Source organism: Cyanistes caeruleus, chromosome 11 (assembly GCF_971803275.1).
Source record: "Cyanistes caeruleus chromosome 11, bCyaCae1.hap1.1, whole genome shotgun sequence".
NCBI lineage: Eukaryota > Metazoa > Chordata > Aves > Passeriformes > Paridae > Cyanistes > Cyanistes caeruleus.
This window is the reverse complement of record NC_141711.1, coordinates 16,833,859-16,851,395: the sequence shown is the minus strand read 5'-3', so window position 1 is coordinate 16,851,395 and position 17,537 is coordinate 16,833,859. Positions and strand designations below refer to the sequence as shown.

Sequence of the window (17,537 nt, the reverse complement as noted above, 5' to 3'; positions counted from 1 at the left end):
CTCCCAGCTGGGGCAGGGGTGCCAGGTGCCATGTGAGGTGCCACCCTGCGAGGTCGCCTGCCTGTCCCTGGTGCAATGGCAGTGGGCACAGTGCCAGTACCAGTCCCACTGGCAGTGTCAGGCAGCATCGGACAGGGGTGGGCACATGCCAGCCCTTGGCATGGAAGTCTGGGCGCTTGCTCCTCACCTCCTGCAGCGTAATTAGGGCAGGATAAATGTGGATTAGCATGAAATCTGTCATCTCTGCAAGCACATTCCTGGGGGGAGGGGGCAGCCTGAAACAGGGGCTGCCCTCACGCACGTCACCGTAACCACACCAGACTTGTCAGCTAACGAGCAGTTCACTGTGCCGCCCCATTGTCAGCACGGACAGCCCCAGTCCCACTGGGGGCCCTGCTCACACTGGCTGCTCCCACAGCTGTCCCCTGTGTCACTGGACAGCAGGCTGGCACACATCTGCCACCCAAACATAGCCCTGGGCACCCACTCTGCTTCATGCCAAGGAGGGCAATAGCCAGGGTGCCAGTCCATCCATCCATCTTTGCATTCATCCAGCCATGCATCAACCCATCCCTCCATGCATCCACACATCCATCCATGCACTCATCCATCCATCCACGCATGCATCTATCCATCCCTTCATCACTGCATCCCATGAGCTGCTGGTGCCCCAGTCAGCCACCCCGGCTGCCTCCCAGGCATGCAGCATCCCCCAGCACCAGTGCCCAGCGCCTCCCATTGCTGATCCAGCCCTAATAACCACACAGTGCCAGGCTCTTCCCGTTGCCACAGCAACTCGGCAGCGAGCCGAAAAGGTGCTGCTTGGCCTTACATGTGCAAGGTCAGCACCTACACTGGAGGTCATGGTCACCCCAAAACCCAGGCCAGGGGAGCACAGCAGTCGCACTGTGGGGAAACTGAGGCAGGGTGCTGGCAGCTACCCTGACCATGGGATGCTGGGACCCAGCTGTGCTAAAAATACCCTTGGGCGCGTGGCGGCGGAGCCGTGCAGGTGCGAGGCACCGGTGGAGATGGACAGCTTGGCTGATGGGAGCTGATGTGGCCCCGGGCTCCAGCGCTGCTTAATGAGCAGCCGAGGAGGTTTTATTTAAAGCCAGTGTTGGCGGCAGGGCCCGTGTGGATGGACATGGAGTAGGAGCAGTGCTGCCCACAGCCACAGACCGTGTGTGTTTCAACATCCCTTGCCCATCCTGGACTTGTCCTGAACATCCCCTGCCTGCCCATCCATCCATCCATCCATCCATCCATCCATCCATCCCAGACCCTGCCCTTGATCCCTGCCCTGAACTCTGAACCTGCACCCAGGCAAGGGATGCCCATCACTGCTCCTCTCCTCTTTTCCAGTGTCTTGTTCTAGGTGATTTTTGCCCCAAAACTGGGGCAGAAGGGACATCTTCATCAGGATGAGTTCCTTGCAAATGTGGCATCTGCCACCACTTCCATCAAAAGGAGCACAAAACCAGCTCACAGGGCAGCAAGCATCACAGACCCATGCCCATCTCTTGGCGTGCCCTGAGGCATGAGCTGCACCTTCCCCTGCACAGGCAGTGCTGAAGCAATAAAGGTGTCATTAAGTGAAGCTGGTAATGACTCTTGGTCACCAGACATCAGCCCCAAGCCCGAAGCAGTGTGCCCCACTGGACCCTGTGCAGGCAGGCAGGGTGAGGAGCAGTTGATGGGCTGGATGCCATCGTGCCCTCACTGTGATCGCATGTCCTGGGCACTGTGGTCCCACAGGCACTTCAGTTCCAGGGACACTGAAACCCCATGCCCTGGGCTCCATGATCCCATGACTGAGCACCCATGACCTCAAGAGCATCCTGGTCTGATGCCGGGGCACCTTTCATCCCAGGAGCATCATGAGCCCATGGGCACTGCAATTCCATGCATCCATCGTGCCATGAATACCAGGGCCAGCATGAGCCATCTGCCAGGACTGCAGGGCCATCATCACCCCATGCCAAGAGCATGGTGCACCTAACATGCCTCATGCCCTACAGCCACCTTGGCCATGGGCTGGATATGGCTGGGAGCAGGACTTTTAGGAAAACCCTCCCAGACATCCCAAGGTCAGAGGGCCATGGTGGGACATGGTGCAAAGTGGGGCCCTGGCCTGGTAGGAACTGGGGGATGGTTCCAGGGTGGCCACAGCAGCACCGTTGTGCATCACCTTTGCCACCTTTCACTGGCACAGCAACAGTGGGTGCCCCCTCCTCAGTGCATGGCCCCCTCAAAGACACAAAGCCTCAGCCAGGAAAAAATACAATTACGTTTTAATGAGCAGCCAAGAGGCTGGAAACTCCATGGGAGCCCTGGGAAGGCCAGGCCACCCAACATCACCTGCTGGGTATGGGGCCCACAGCACCCATCCACTATGGGACTGAGCCCCAGAGCACACACTCATCACTGTGGGGCTGAGCCTCACACCACCCAGCCAGCGCAGGACTGAGCCCCCAGTATCCTGTGGTGCAGGACCAGTCCTGGGGAACAGCCAGCAAGGTCTGGGTGTGAGCCACTGGAGAGCACTCCACAGCACCCAGCTGCCTCCTAGCACCCATCCCATAGGGAGGGTGCCCCATAGCATCCGGCTGCACATTGCATCCCTCCTCAGGGGAGTGTGCCTGTGGTATATGGGGGTCTGGGAGATCCCACGGTGCAGGAATCCCCATCAGCACACAGATGTGTCATCATCCTCCTCTTCCTTCTCTTCCTCCTCCTCTTCCTTCTCTTCTTCCACCTCCTCATTTGGTTCATCCTCATCCTCGCTATCAGTCAGCTGCCCCCGGGGAGCAGGGGGAAAGGGAGGACCCCAGTCCAGGTTGATGTAGGTGACAGCCAGGTTGACATAGTGCTCACCATCCAGCGCAGCCAGGACACGCTCCAGCTCACCCACCAGCCCGGTGAAGGACGGTCTCTCCTCGGGCGCCGGCTCCCAGCAGCTCAGCATCACCCTGTAGCTGTACCGACATCCCAGTCAGCGCTGGCAGCACCCCAGGACACCCCCTGCCACCCTGCCCACCCCCAGCTCCGCTCACAGGGTGTCGGGGCAGTGAGAGGGCTGTGGCAGGCGTCTCCCCTGCAGCAGGTAGCGGGCCATGTCGTAGGGGTCCACCCCGGCATACGGCGACGCCCCACGTGTCAGCAGCTCCCACATGAGCACCCCAAAGGACCACTGCCGAGAAGAGAACTGCCATGGGCACACAGGTAGGATGAAGATGGGGGATGGGGAGGGGGGTCATGCCTACCACATCAGACTTTGTGGTGAATTTTTGGGTCTGGAGGCTCTCCAGAGCCATCCACTTGACGGGCAGCTTGGCGTGGCGGTGCTGCCGGATGCTGTAGTACTCCTTGCCAAACACGTCGCGTGCCAGCCCAAAGTCAGCCACCTTTACTGTCAGCGTCTCGTCCAGCCTGTAGGACACCAGGTCAAGGTGGGGACTCCTGGGCATCCCCAGACCCAAGCAGTTACCCTCTGGTGGAGGTCTGGAGGACGCAGCCACACTTACATGCAGTTCCTGGCTGCCAGGTCCCGATGCACAAACTTCTTCTGGGCCAGGTACTCCATGCCCAGGGCCACCTGCAGCCCGAAGCCAATGAGCTCCTTCACTGTAGGGCTCTGTGAGATGGGAGTAGTGAGCATGGAGACCTTGGCACCCACCACGGCCCACCCCCCTCGGGGTACCCCCTACCCGCTCCTGGGTGCGGATGAACTGGCGCAGGTCCCCGTGGCGCATGTAGGGCAGGACGACAAGGGGCAGCCCATGGCGGGGCAGGCACACCCCCAGCAGCGAGAGCACCTGCGGGTGGTGGAAGCTCTTCATGAGGATGCCCTCGCGCAGGAACTCCTCCACTTCCTCCAGGTCCGTGATGCCTGCGGAGAGCTGAGCTGTGGCCATTCCGCTGCTGTGCCACGGGAGCACGCGTGGGAGGGGGAGCTACTCACGGTGCAGGGACTTGACAGCGCAGTGGAGGTCGCCCAGCAGCGGGTCCGTGTAGGTGCCGTGGTAGACGCTGCCAAAGTGTCCTGCAGGGACAGGTGGCACAAAGCTGGCACCCACACACATTGGGCAGGTAACGCCACAGCCAAATTGGGGTGTAGAGTCACCTTTGCCGATGACCTGGTGGCGGTGGGTGACAAGCCGCTCCTCAGGGATGAGGATGTCCTTTACTTCCTCCAGCAGCTCCGGCCGCAGATCCTCCAGGCAGCAGGATGAGGCCCTGAGCAGTGGCATGGGGGATCCGCCGCCCGCTGCACCAGCCCCGGCACTGCCATTGGCACCGGCACTGGTGACTCGTGTGCGGGGCCCCACGGGGCCGGGAGTGCCCGCTGTGTTCAGCACTGCTGGGACAGGCAGAGGCGGGGTGAGGGCTGGCAGCACCCAGCACCCCGCCACCCACGGGTGACACCCACTTACCCAGCACCTCTCTGTAGTCGACGCCGGGGCGCTGGGTGGTGATGGGGGGGTCGCTGCGGCCGGGCTGTGCCAGCAGCTCCAGGTTCTCCGTACCTGCAGGCAGCAGTGAGTGGGTAGGGGGTGGCGTGGCAGGAGTCTGGGGGGCACCAGAGTGCCCGGCCAGCACGGCACTCACCCCGCCTCTTACTCCAGCGCCAGCGGAACAGCACGGCAGCCAGGATGCAGCAGACCAAGAAGGTGATGCCGGTGCCCAGAGCCAGGCTGGCGGCCAGGTCCAGCGAGGTGGGGGAGGACAGCACCCAGCCCAGCGCCTCACAGGCTCCGTTCACACAGATCTGGAGGATCAGGGGCTCAGCAGGGATGGGGTGGGGGGAACTGGGGCGTGTGGCTGCCCACCCAGAGGGTTCCTACCTCCACGGGGGCCCCAGCGGAGGTCAGGTGCAGCTCGCGGGGCAGGCGGCACGTCACCTCGTTCTTCAGGACGTTGGGGTGGCAGTCCCGGCCCCCCACCGTCATGGTGATGTTCATGCAGCTGGCCACGGCATCCAGCCCCAATTGCTGCCCAGAGAGAGCACCGTGATCTCGGGGGTCCTGGCAGTGGGACCCCCTACCCTCACCCCACTGCCCCACGTACGTGCACCTCGATCTCATCATCGCCGGGCTTGAGGCGGAGCCGCCTGCCCTCCTGCTCCAAGGGGTAAACCTTGGGCCGGGAGTAGTAGCGGAGGCGGAACAGCCAGCGGCCATCGGCGCCGTCCAGCAGCACGCTCAGGTTCCCCAGCACCACCTCCTTGGGCACCTTGCTCTCGAAGGGGAAAGCTGGACTGTGGCACAGCAGCCGCTCCGGTGCCGGCGGCTCCTCACACTCCTGTGGGGAGGGAGATGCTGAGCACCGGCTCGGAATGTGCCCGGGGGACTGCGGTGGGGTGGGCAGGGCCGGGGGGCGATGGTCCCACACCCCGGTGCTTACTGTGGCTTGGGTAATCACACCACCGGCTTCAAAGCGGATCTTGGCGCGATACACAGAGTCCAGGTGGGTGCCGATAATGGTGAGCAGCGAGCCCCTGCGGTGGGCGGGGATCAGATTCCCCGGGGTGCACACGGTCCCCAGGGTGCCCGCAATTCCCAGCACCTCATCCAGCCCAGCCAGGGCAGTTGGCAGGACAGGGCTGTCCCCTCAGCCAGGAGAAGGGAGCCCACGCACTCACTCATAGCTGCAGCTGGGGACGACGGCGGATACCGTGGGGTCGGGGCGGTACTGGAAGGGCCCGGGAGCCGGGAACTCCTCCCCGTCGATCCACAAGGCTACCCGGGCTGGGCCCGGGCCAGCGGCGGCGGGAGCCGTGCACCCGATTGTCCCGTTGTCCTGGCTGGAGACACGACAGCCGTGGCTGGGGGGACTGCGGGGGCTCCCCGTGCCGGGACCCGGCTGTGCCAGGCGGGGACAGAACAGGGGTGTACCTGGGCTGCCCGGTCAGGGCACACTCGGAGCCATTGACCGTCACCCGCCAGCTGCTCCCTGCCGAGAGGTGTCTGCCGTGCAGTGACAGGAGGGTGCCACCCCCCCGGGGGCCAAACGGGGGGTGCAGGGCACTGACGTTGGGCTCCTGAGCAGAGATGGGGTCAGTGGGATGGGTGAGTGAGCCAAACCCCGCCGAGTGAGCCAAACCACCCCCCCGACCCTGCCAGGGGCGCTGCCGGTGGGGAACCATACCACGAAGACGAAGCCGCCGAGCCTGGCGGAGCCGTAGACGCGGAAGCCAAAGGGTCTGGTGGGTTCCTCCACAGTGAGAACCACATCGGCCGGGCCCCCCACTGCTGCCGGCCCCCCCGGCTCCAGCTCACACACCAGCACATCCACAAACTCCTTGCGGCGAGAGGTGGGCGGGGGTCTGCGGGACAGCGACGGGGGATCAGCCCCAGGCCGGGGGGCAGCCCCAGACCCCTTTCTGCTGCTGTCCTGTCCCAGCACTGCTGCACACCTGTAGCTGTGGCTCTCCTCCGGCAGCACGGTGCAGCCTCGCCGTCCCACTGCCACCCGGCTGGCACCGCGGGGGCTGCGGCTGGGGTCGGGGCCCGAGTGGGAGCGGAAGGTCATTCCACAGAGCGTCACCCGTGTCCGACCCCGCAGCGGGGCACTCCGGGGATGGAACTGTGGGAGAGGCACCTGCGTCACCCCAAGCTCCCAAAGCCCAGTGACTGTTGTGGGTGCAGAAATGCTCTTCCCTGAGGAACACAACACCCATCCCAGGGAGGGGGTTCCACCACAGGCCACCCCATTTGCCATGTCCCTCCCCATCCGAGTGGCCGGGAGGTGTGAGGAGCAGGGGGACGGCAGCGCAGACCTACGTCGGTGAGGACGGGTGGGCAGCTGTCCTGCACCCAGTGGCCGCTGCACTCGTGGCGGCGCCTGCAGCCATCCCCGCACCAGCCGCAGCCCATGAAGCGCTCGGCCCGCAGGCAGTGCTGGCACGTGGAGAAGTGGCGACAGCCAGGGCCGGTGACGTTCAGGAGCCACACCTGGGGATGGAGAGTGGAGGTCAGGGACACGTGGAGCTCCATGCCCACCCTATGCCCCTCGTCTGAGACCCCCCACTCACCTTGGTGCCGGCAGTGAAGAACAGCGAGTGGCTTTGCAGCCCCATGGCACCTCGCACTGGCCCTGGCTCTCCCAGGGAGAAGTTGGACAAGGTCACAAGGTAGGAGCTGGAGCGCTGGAGCACCATCTGCAGCAGGGCAGAGCAGGGGGCTAAGCATAGCCCACAGCCTGCCAGGACCTGCCACCCCTCCTGATCCCCCATCCCACCTGGAAGATGCGTCCTTCTGCTGTGCCCAGGTGAGCCACAGTGACGTCTCCCATGGCGGTGACAAAGAGGGAGGTGAGGAGGACACCTGTCAGCTGCCCGTTGAACAGGTCCACTTTGTGGGAGGCAGCAGGGACGAGGGTGGGCTGATCCCAGCAGCTGGTGTTGATCACTGGTGCTGACAGGTTCACCTGTGGCCAAACATGGGGTGGTGACTCGACCTGCCACCCTGACTCCCACACCCTCACAGATAGGCACCAACTTGAGCTGTGAGATATTTTGGGGCAGCACCAGATTGCTTAAGTTTCCCTCCAGGCTGGGAAATTTTGGGGGAAAAAAACACATCAGTAGGCCCTCCCTCAGTCCCCCACGTGGCGTCAGATCCTGCCCTCCCCTCCCACCCCATCTGGATATAGTTATTTGCGCTGGCACCACAGGATGCACACTCCAGGATGACTCTTGGAGCTCAGCGAGGGACTGGGGTTGAAAAGGAACACCAGGAGCCATTGTGTCCCCACTGGACACCCCCAATGCAGAAGGGCTGGGGTCCCCTCTGAGTTTCCCCTGCCACAGAGTGAGTCAGCAGCAGTGAGCTGTCTGCTCTGTGCAGGAAGAGGAGGGGATTTGGCTGCACCTTGCCCTGGGCCTGGCTGAGGACACCAAAACTTGTGTCATGTGCTGGGATGAGGGGGCCCTGCTGGGGTGCCCACCCATCTGCATCCTGGCCGTGCCGGGGCTTGTACCTGGGACACGGTGTTCCTGCCCCGCGGCTGCGGCAGGCGAGGAACCCCGGTGACTAATTGCACTTCCGCCTGCGGTTTATTTGCCCAGAGAAGGCGGTGGCTGGGCCTGGGGGACAAGGCAGGAGCAGCCTGTACCTCACACATCCAGCCTGCGAAGCACCGAGGCCCTGTGGCTTTCCTGCCCACCCCCTGACAAAAACAAGCTGGAGAGGATGGCTGGGGTCCAGGGACAGTCACCACGGACACCGGAGTCGAGGCTCCTGGGGAAGCCATACCAGGAGAGGGGCTGGCCCAATGCATGACATGTGGCAGTGTGCCCATGTGCTGACACGTGTACCAGTGAGGTGGGAGCTCAACAGGATCCCCGCCCGCACCGGGCCTCCCTGGTGCAGCGGGGCTGCCGGAACACAGCAGCCCCTGCAGTAGGTGGTGGGTGGCTGCTGAGCTGACTCACACCTGGTTGATGCTGCTCTCCCCCCGCCCTACCCAGCCCCACCATCCATCCTGCTCTACCAGTGTTTCCCAGCTCCTGAACCCACTTTCCCACATCCCAGCCAACCCCCAGGGTCCCCGGGCCAGATGCGGCGCAGGGTGGAGCACTCACATTGTGTGGGCAGTACTCCACTGGCTGGAAGAAACTGAGACCCCGCAGCAGTGGCTGGTGCCCGGTTCCACAGCACTTCTCCATGCCCTCCTCCATGGCCTGATTGAGGAGGCGGAGGGGGAAGGCGCAGACAGCCGCGTTCTCCTGCGGCACTCGGCTCTCCGGCCAGCTCTCGGCAAAGGCACCGAAGAGCACGGTGTCGGTGTCGTTGATGCCGAGGTCGCGGGCCAGGCGTGCACCAGGGCGGGCAGCGTGGGCTGCCTGCAGCACGTTGTAGGCGATGTCCCTCTCAGCATCCTCCTCGCTGCTGCGCCGGCGCCGGCGCTTGGACTCAAAGCGGCAGTCGAGGACGAGCTCGCGGTAGCGGCGGAGGTCACGCTCGTGGGTGCTGAGCCGTGCCAGGCGCGTGTGGAACACTGTAGATCCCGGCTGTTCCGGCTGCACCATCAGGAAGTAGACGTGGTCCCCGTCGGCAAAGGAGTGCACATAGTGGATGGTGTAGTTGTTGCGGTATTGCGGCAGCACCGTCAGCCACTGGAAGTCGTTTGAAAAGCCATCCAAGGTGCCCTTCAGGCGTCGCACGGACACCGACTGCGGGCTGTACCGTGCTGCCACACTGCTGTTGACGGTGGAGCCGAGGTAGAAGAAGGAGGCGTAAGAGGTGGCCACCACAGTGGCACTGGTCCCCAGTGGGCTGACCACACAGTCAGGGCAGAACGCAGGGCCGTTGCCCATGGCCGAGTACAGGCAGTGCGTGGCTGTGATGGCCACCTTACCGTCCTGCACCTCCAGCTGGTGCTGATAGCACAGCCCATGCTGTGCCGTGCCACAACTGTACAGCCATGGCTCCAGCGGGTCCAGCAGCAACAGGACATTGTCTGTGTCCTCAGGGCCATCTGTGGTGGCTGGGCACAGGCGACAGATCTCACACTTGGCACTGCCCACCGGGCCGGTGATAAGGACGGAGAGCAGGCGCAGGTCGGGGCTGACCAACAGGATGCGGTTCCTGACAGCCACAAAGACAGCGACTGGGCCATCGGAGTCGGTGAAGACAGCAACATTCTGGATGGGGCTGCCAGCATCGAGGCTGGGCAGTGTGTAGGGGATGGAGAAGTTCCTGATGGAGCTGTAAGGGATGCGGGGACACTGCCAGGCACCAGCACGCAGCCGGGTCAGGGCGAGCAGCAGCCAGAGGCACACACAGCGCAACAGGCCCATGCTGTGCAGTGCCACTGGTGTGGGGTTATTGACGGTGCTCAGCACCCAGCAGGCTCAGAACTCATATGGAGGGTGGGCCACCATTGCATCTGCCAAAATAAAAAAGGAAGGGTTTTACCCGCTTATTTTAGGTGAAGACCTGGGCACAGCCACAGTCGGGAGTCAGTTGGGGGTGCCAGGGTTCCCAAGGGCCAGATGATTTTGGGTAGTGCCGAGGGAGGATCAGTCACACAAAACCTCTTCCGAAATACCATGAGTAGGAGGTGATGCCAAGCTGCCTGTGGCAGAGGGACAGATCCTGCCTTCTGCCACCTACAGACTCTGCCTGTCACCCTGGGGCATCTCTGCCCTGCAATGACCCTTTCCGGGGACTGGGATAGGGACCCTGCCAGCCCCCGGGACAGCAAAGGGAACTGGGGATCCCTGCGGGACTAGGACAAGGCCCCGCCGGCCTCCCGGGACTGGGACCCCGAACTACCCCCGGCCTCCACCCGCGGCCCCGCCGCAGCTCACCGGGTCCGAGGTCTCCACTGGGTTCGGCTGCTCTCGCCCCATCCGTCCTGTCGGGTCCGATCCGGGCGCTGCCGGGCGGCAGGGCGCTCACCTGGGCGCTGCCGTGCCGTGCCGTGCCGGGACAGGGCGGAGCGGGGCCGGGACGGAGCGGGCGAGGCGGGACGGGCCAGGGCGGAACGGGGTGGGCGGGTCCTGTCCCCGCACCGCCCGGGGCTCCCCGAGGGCCGGCACCGGCACACGCAGCCCGGGGCGACGGGGGTGTTCGGAGGCCGGGGTAGCCGGAGGGTCGCTGGGCACTGCCGGGGGGACAGGCACGGCTGGGCACGGTGCCCAAGAGGCGCACGGGTGTGAGTCGGGGCCGCTGATCGGAGCACGGGTGCAGGGCTGGCACAGTGCCTCGGCTGCCCGCGGCAGGTCCGGGTGGCCATCGGGGGAGCCCCGTGGCTGGGAGGTGGCTGCCAGCAGCAGCCCTGGGTGCGAGTGGGGTCCTGCATGTCGGTAGCCCTTGGCCCCTCAGCCGCAGCCCCCAGCCCCGCTGCCGTAGGGACGGCTGACATCCCGACAGATGGAATCGAAATTGCCGCTTCCCCAAAGTTCCTGCGGTGGCACCGCGTTCGCTGCTCGCTCCCAGGCCAACAGGGCAGCCTTGGCGAGTGCAGCAGGCTCAGCACCGGAGTTCCCAGCTGGGAAAAAGGAGCAGGGCTGGGAGAGCCACAGCTTTGCCAGGGCAGCTGTGAGGGTTATTTCTGTTGTGCCTATTCTGTGTCTCATGTCCCTTTCCTCCCTGGCTGCAGGCAGTGGCAGGAGGTGCCAGCACCTCTGGGAGTGACTGCTGTTCGTAGGGATGTGGGAAGATCCTATACATCCTGATCCATACATGGATTGGCACTCCACGTGCCCTGCTGCCCTTGGACGCTGGGGCCATGAATCCCAGCTTTGCACATGGACCTTTCCTCCAGGTGAGCAAGGTGCTGGGGACTTTGGTCCCAGGAGAAGCTGAGCCTGCCGAAAATCCCCTGTGCCTACCGTCCGGCCAGCCCCGGCCCTCCCAGGCTCCCGGCCCGAGTTGTGCAAGGCCCGGAGTTCCGCTGGCTCCGGGCCTTACCCAACAGCTCCTTCCTCCGGCTGCGCCTCTGCTCGGTTTCGACATGAGCTGGCCGTGGCCAGCTCAGCCCGCGGATTTTGCCGCTCCCAGTCTCCAGCCAGCGCCGCCTCCTGCCAGCACAACCCCGGCAGCCTCGAAACGCTCCCAGGCAGCTTTCCTGGCTCCCAGCAGATCCCCGGGGCTGGACTGCACCGTACCAAAACTTGGAACAAACTTTCCCCCCACCCCAGCTTGGTCATCCCCCCACTCCCGTGAACATACAGGAACGTGACAAGACTTAACTTAGGGTCCAGATAATGTTTATGAGCAAAGACAAGCGATTACACTCTGGCAGGAGCATAAATACAGGAGCAGACCCCTGTGCTAGCCCTGCCGGATCCTTCCCAGCTCCCTCTGTGCCGGGCTATCACCCTGATGGCTCTGCCCCTCCTCCAACACCTATTCCAGCAGTATTGAGACAGCCCCGAGACGTTCACAGGTCAGCCCTGCACCAGTGCCTGGGGTGGTCAGGGAGGTGCAGGAAGCTCAGCGTAGCTGGCTCGAGGGGCTGGGTTTGGGGGACAGGTGCTCCCATGCCAAAGGGGAAACTCTCCATGGGCTGGAGAGCACCATGGCCCTGCACCAGGGGTGTCTCCAAGGAGATGTGCTTAAACTGCCCCTTTAGGGTCCACTACCCACTGCCAGAACCATGAGCCCACAAGCTCCCTGACGAACACCTTTGCACCTTGGCTCTCTGGAGCTGCTCTGTGTCCCTGTGGTGAGGTGGGCAGGACCCTGCTGTCCCAGCTGGGGCAGGCTGACCCACCCCGCCTGCCAGCATCCCCAGGGACAAACATCCTTTTCACAGCCACAGTGGGAAGGGTCCAGGCTCATACAGATGCCAAGGGGGCAAACCTGCTCTGGGACTGCAGAGGCTCCCTGGCACTTGGGGGCTCCAGATCCCCACTAGGCAGGGAGAGGAGCAGTGTATGCCCCAGGCCAGCCCTGTCCCTCACCTGGACGGTGTCACCTGCCATCTGCGGGAACAGCAACACAGGGTCCCCTGAGTGCTGCCGTATCTCTCCCCTGGGGAACCTCACCCTTGGCACAGCCACAGGATGTAAGAGAAGGGGGATGCCAGGCACAGGGAGCAGGACCCAGGTGCTCTGCTCCCCTCCAGTAACCTGGGGTATCAGCAGCCCCACTCCAGGACCCCCACAACAAGGGATGGAGCTGGGGACTGCAGAGGAAGAGCAGCCCCCCAGCTCGGGCACTGCCTGCAGCTGAGAGAGAGCCCTGTTCACCCCCTTCCCTTTCCCTGTGCACCCCATCTCTAATAACCAGGTTGGACAGACCCACAGGTGGAGTTTCCCTGTGCTCTGGGGTCCCACCATGCCCTCTCCCCTGGACACACAGCCCGGGAATCCCTGGGAATGGGCTCCCCAGCATGGCGGGGGCTCTCCCAGCTGGCTCCATGCCCTGGGTGATGCCCATCAGTACGTCTGGGGTGTGAGGATGAAGAGTCGGTCTTCCTCCTTGCGGATCCACTTCATGAGCTTGTTGACAGCATTGATGGCGCCGGCCTTGGTCCCCAGGGGACTGTAGCATACGTAGAGCTCAAAGGCATTGGTTACCTGAGAGAAGGAACAGGACACATGCTGGGAACAGGACTGCGCCCCACTTGGGGCTGGCACTCCGTGTTCCCCCCATGGGCTACCAGCAATGGGGAGAGGGGCTCCAGTGCAGGGACACAAAGTGGCAGTGGGGTACCCTAAATGGGTGGCATTTGGTTTGCTCACAAGTGGGAGAATCAAACCCTGGGGTTTGTCCTCAGAGCGGGTTTTCTCCACAGCACTGAGTGCATGACAGCCCTTGGTGCTGGAATTCACCAGCTCCCACTGCTACCCCAGCCTGTCCCTCCCTCACACAGGGGGCAGGCTCACCCTCAAAAGGACCATGCACAGGCTGGGGTCCTCCCTGGGGACCATGGAGCTGGTGCTGTGTAGTGTTACCACCCCCCTTTCCCACCATGCAGGACCAGAAAAGACAGGCTTCACCCAAACCCCACCAACGGCCTTACCCACGCCAGGAGGTTCTCACGGGGGCCTGTGAAATAAATGTTCTTCAGGGGCCGTGAAGAGTTGTGGGCCCGACTGTGCAGGTACTGGTAAAGCCCCAAGAGCCTCTCCTTCTCCTCCTCCTGCACGTAGGGAGCCTCAATCTCAGGGCTGCAGGAACACAGCACCCCGTTAACCCCCTGGAGAAGGGGCTTGGCCCATGCCACATGCCATGGCCTTGGCCCAGTGGTTCCCCGGGGCCTCACCTGGTGAAGAGCCCGGAGCTCTTGGACTTGTAGATGAAGTGCCGGAGGTCAGGGATGCCCACCTGGGCGACGCTGTAGAAGGGGGTGCGCAGGGCCTCCTGCAGAGCGTGGTGCACCCCCCGCCGCCGCAGGCGCTCCTGGAAGCGCCGCTTGCAGTCGGACACAGTGAAGAAGTCCTCACGGTCAGTGGAGACCAGCAGCAGGCACAGGTCCATCTCCTGCTCCAGGTAGGAGATGTGGGCATGGAAGAAACCGCTAGAGTTGAATTTGGGGAGGCAAATGGGAGTCCAGGCTTCACCCTCCCGGAAAGAGGAAGAAGAGCTGATGAGGTTGAAGAGCAGATGGAGGTCAATGGGGTGAAGGAACTGATCCTTCTTCCTCACGAGAGACACCAGCTGGTTCCCAGACAGCAGAATGGAGAAGACCAGGCTCTTGGCTTTGGCCTGCTGCAGGCTGCTGCTGACAGCGTCCCGGACACTGGCGGCCAGGGGCAGGCAGCGCACAGCGCCCATCAGGAAGCTGGGGTCGTGGGCCATGAGGTCCAGCAGGTTGTCGGTGATGCGCTCGGAGCCAGCCAGGAGCCGGCGCAGGTCATAGTTCTGCTTCTGCTGGAAGATGTGGTTGAGCTGGGTCCAGGTGAGCAGGCTCAGAATCTGGTAGTAGATGTAGAGCAGTTCATGGGCAATCTCCTGCTCCGACTGCCGGGTGCGTGCCACTGCCACCAGCACCAGTGGGCTCCTCCGCACGAAGACCACCTTGTAGCCATCTGCTTGGGAGGGAGTCCCCAGGAGTCCGGGGACAGACCTGTGAGCCTGGCTCCCCAGGGCTACAGCCAGGCTGCAGCCTCTCCCCACAGTAACCCATCTGCCCCTGGGGACAGTTGACATGGCCCATGGTGGCAGGCGCACGGATAGGCAGGCTGTGACCCCCCCCCCACTCCACCCCATTCCCCCTCAGGGCGGTACCTGCGTGGATGGACCGGATGGCGTTTTTCTCAGCCTCCAGGAAGGACACCAGGGCCATCATGACACCCATGGTGCTGGACAGGGCCTCCTCAGAGCCATAGCGGGAGTACACGGGCTTGCCCGCCTCACTCAGCACAAAGACGTGCTTCCGGTGCAAGCGCCAGGCATCCATGGTCACGTCCTCCTCCTCTTTCCCCGACAGCACTGAGTCACGGCGGGTGGTCTGCGGGGATGGCTCCAGCTTCCCCTCATTGCTTGGCCTCATCTCCTCCTCCAGGTCGAGGGCCATGCCTGTGAGCTGTGTGCTCAGCTCGCTGAAGTCCTTGCTGATCTGCTCCATGCTGCTCTGCTCAGCCGGCTCCCCACGCCTCTCCTCTGGGCTCCGTGCCGCGGCCACCCCGTCCTCGGGACTGGTCAGGTCCTCGTAGGAGCGGGTGTGCACGAACATGGCTCCCTCCTGGCCCGCCCCTGGGAACAACGGGCCATGCAGCATCCGTCCATGTGTCCCCCATGCTGGGGAAAGGATGCAAAGGGGACCTGCCTCCTCTCCCCATCCCACAGCACCCGGTGAGTGCGGGTCCTGCTGGTGGGGAGTCATGACTGGGCTCATCTCCCCCTGCCCACAGAGCTGTGGAGGTCCCAGCCTGCATGAGGAGCTGCTCTTTCCCCCCCTGCTTCCCTCACTTTGGTGAGCTGTGCTCCATACCTGGCTCTGTGCCCTGTGCCAGCCCCGGTGTAGGGCTCTCGGACCGCTCCGTGTGCTGCCCATCTCCTGGCGCCAGGGACCCATTGGGCACTTCCCAGCTTTTCTTCTTGTGGACATCTGCAGCCATTCCTCGGAGCAGGACCTGCATGTGACCCACAGTGTCACCCCTGTGTCCCCTCACTTTCAAAGCAGGTCCAGAAATGCTCTGTTCTCCAGCAGAGCCAGGCCAGCACCCGCAGCCCCAATCCCGCTGGCTCAGCAGGCAGCCCCGAGCTCTGGTGAGATGTCAGGAAAGCTGCTCTAATCCAGCAGGATTTCCTCTCTCACGCAGACCCAGCTCTTTCCCTGGCCACGGCACCTTTCATCCAGGCTTGGCCCCGATTTCCCCCATGAAAGCTGCTCAGCCTCCCTGTGCAGCGAGGGGGAAGGGACACGGCCCTAGATGGGGCTTGTCCCATACACCTGAAATCCCAGAGGCCTCATGTTTGCAAAGGGAGGGGTTTATGATCTTCCTTGGACCGGGTTAGGTGGCTGTGTTGGGATGAGGCTGGTGACAGTCCTCCTGAGCTGGCACATATGGCGTCACCCCGGGAGCTGGGTGCCCTCTCCAGCAAAGGCCATGCCTCCAGCGCGCTCCTTCCTCCCTTCCCTGGGGGAAAACCCGCCCCCAGGTTGAAAAAGTGAACACAAACAAAAGCAACAGGAGGCAGGCAGGCTGGCTAGGGGCCTGTGCTTCTGAACTTGGCTGCTAGGGAAGCTCATGGAGCCCAGGCTCTGCTCTGTGCCCTAGCACACCTTCTGCTCCCAAACCCAATCCCAACTAACGCTGCACCTGGGGGAGCCAGACCAGCCCCCATGAATTCCTGTGATAGTCCTGAAGGGAACCATGCAGTGGATCAGGGCCCTGTCCTTACCTGGGGGAGTTCATGCAGCCCCCACCCCCAAACCTGTGACAGCTCTAGAAGGTGTTGGGGAACTGGGCAAAGTTCCATCCTCCGCCGGGGGAGGTAAATCCTCATCCCACAAAACCCTGTGACAGCTTTGGAGAGTACCGGGGAACAGATAAGGGCTCTGTCCTCATCTAGGGGAGCCTGTGACCTGGAGCCCTGGAGAGTGCCAGGGAGCTTACTGGGATCCCGTCCGCACCTGGGGGAAGCCAGACACCCCACTAAAATCCTGTCACAGCCCTGGAGGGTGCCGGGGAGTGGATTAGGGCCCCGTTCTCACATTTCCTCCTCACCCTGATGATCTTACCGTGGGCGAGACTCACCCCAGGACTCACTCCCGGCCCAGCACGGACCGACCCCGCCCCTTCCCCCTCCAGCGCTGAGGTGTCACCGCTCCTGCAGCCCCAACACGACCCAGGCCCAGGACTCCCCTTAAGGGCAACGCGCAGGGACCCACCTCCGCGGCTCCTCCCGGGGCCGCCCTGCAGCCCCCTGGGCACGGCCTAGGCGGGTCGGAGAAGGGCTCGGAGCCGGCGGCGGGCGGTCACCTCCCGCCCTACCCCCGGTCCCGGCCCCGACCGCGGCGACACCCCCGCCATCGCGGCGACCCGCCGCGGGTCATCATGGGGGTTGTAGGCGGTGCGCTCCTAGGGGGGATCATTGGAGTTGTAGTCCGTGAGCTACAAGGACACGCCTGAGAAGGGGCGGCAGGGAGGCGATAAAGACACTACAATTCCCAGCACCCCCTGGGCACCCGCGGGGAGGAGGGAGCCGGAAATTCCGGATTCTCGCCGTGGCGGCCGTGGGGCCTGTGCGAGGCGGGAGCGGCGGAGCAGGAGGAGGAAGAGGAGGAGGAGGAGGAAGAGGTGATAAGGGTCTCCCAGGAGATAAAGGGGATCGCCTGGGATAAAGGGCGTCTCGTTCAGTGGGGTGGGAGGGGCGAGGAGTGTCCCGAGGGGCTCTCAGGGTGGGCTTGTCCGTGGTAGAGGAGGGGAGGCAGCGGAGCCCACGGGGATGAGGGGGATGTGTGTTTTGGGGTCACCCGTGGTGCAGGAACAGGGTGAGGCTGGGGGCGGCCCGCTGCGGGGCGTGAGGCAGCAGGTCCTGGCGCTGTGGGCCTGCAGGTGCGTGCTGTGGGCTCGTGTCTTCATCAGGACCTCAGGCCCCAGTGGGATGTGGGTTGTGGGGTTGGGA

At 63.6% G+C, this 17,537-nt stretch overlaps 3 protein-coding genes across 5 annotated transcripts in view; 1 reads left to right on the top strand and 2 right to left on the bottom strand.

Annotated features, from left to right (window-relative positions):
- Positions 1-2,277: 2,277 nt before the first annotated feature.
- On the bottom strand, positions 2,278-10,496 carry MST1R (macrophage stimulating 1 receptor). Its single transcript, XM_086845648.1, is given in 21 exon segments — positions 2,278-2,978; positions 3,057-3,193; positions 3,267-3,432; positions 3,528-3,637; positions 3,711-3,892; positions 3,965-4,045; positions 4,127-4,395; positions 4,397-4,529; positions 4,612-4,771; positions 4,848-4,994; positions 5,071-5,304; positions 5,407-5,500; positions 5,645-5,806; positions 5,898-6,043; positions 6,151-6,328; positions 6,419-6,588; positions 6,786-6,956; positions 7,037-7,162; positions 7,243-7,431; positions 8,588-9,894; positions 10,319-10,496. Coding segments are annotated over 20 exon segments (4,362 nt in total). The 5' UTR covers positions 9,806-9,894; positions 10,319-10,496; the 3' UTR covers positions 2,278-2,689.
- Positions 10,497-11,705: 1,209 nt separating this feature from the next.
- MON1A (MON1 vesicular trafficking associated A) lies at positions 11,706-16,986 on the bottom strand. Of its 2 annotated transcripts, none has more exons than XM_086846250.1 (6): positions 16,801-16,986; positions 15,397-15,538; positions 14,691-15,158; positions 13,726-14,491; positions 13,483-13,630; positions 11,706-13,036 (listed from the first exon to the last, which is right to left on the bottom strand). In XM_086846250.1, exons 2-6 carry the CDS (start codon positions 15,521-15,523, stop codon positions 12,896-12,898), a joined length of 1,650 nt encoding a protein of 549 aa, XP_086702376.1. In that variant the 5' UTR covers positions 15,524-15,538; positions 16,801-16,986; the 3' UTR covers positions 11,706-12,895. The 2 variants fall into 2 exon arrangements, with proteins under 2 accessions (XP_086702376.1, XP_086702377.1); XM_086846251.1 differs by having other exon boundaries at positions 16,651-16,816.
- The window catches only part of RBM6 (RNA binding motif protein 6), a 57,815-nt gene continuing 57,235 nt past the window's right edge, over positions 16,958-17,537 (top strand). For both annotated transcript variants that reach the window (XM_086846243.1, XM_086846244.1), the window contains exon 1: positions 16,958-17,209. The gene's annotated coding sequence lies outside the window, so the exon portion shown is untranslated. The remainder of the gene's footprint in view (positions 17,210-17,537) is intronic.

Bases quoted from the DNA above. Each gene is read 5' to 3' on its own strand.
- MON1A (XM_086846250.1), bottom strand. From the start codon at position 15,523: ATGGCTGCAGATGTCCACAAGAAGAAAAGCTGGGAAGTGCCCAATGGG. The intron at 14,492-14,690 runs GTACCGCCCTGA...CCTCCCAAGCAG, and splicing joins CATCCGGTCCATCCACGCAG to ATGGCTACAAGGTGGTCTTC. The intron at 13,037-13,482 runs GTAAGGCCGTTG...TCCTTCTCTCAG, and splicing joins GTGAGAACCTCCTGGCGTGG to GTAACCAATGCCTTTGAGCT.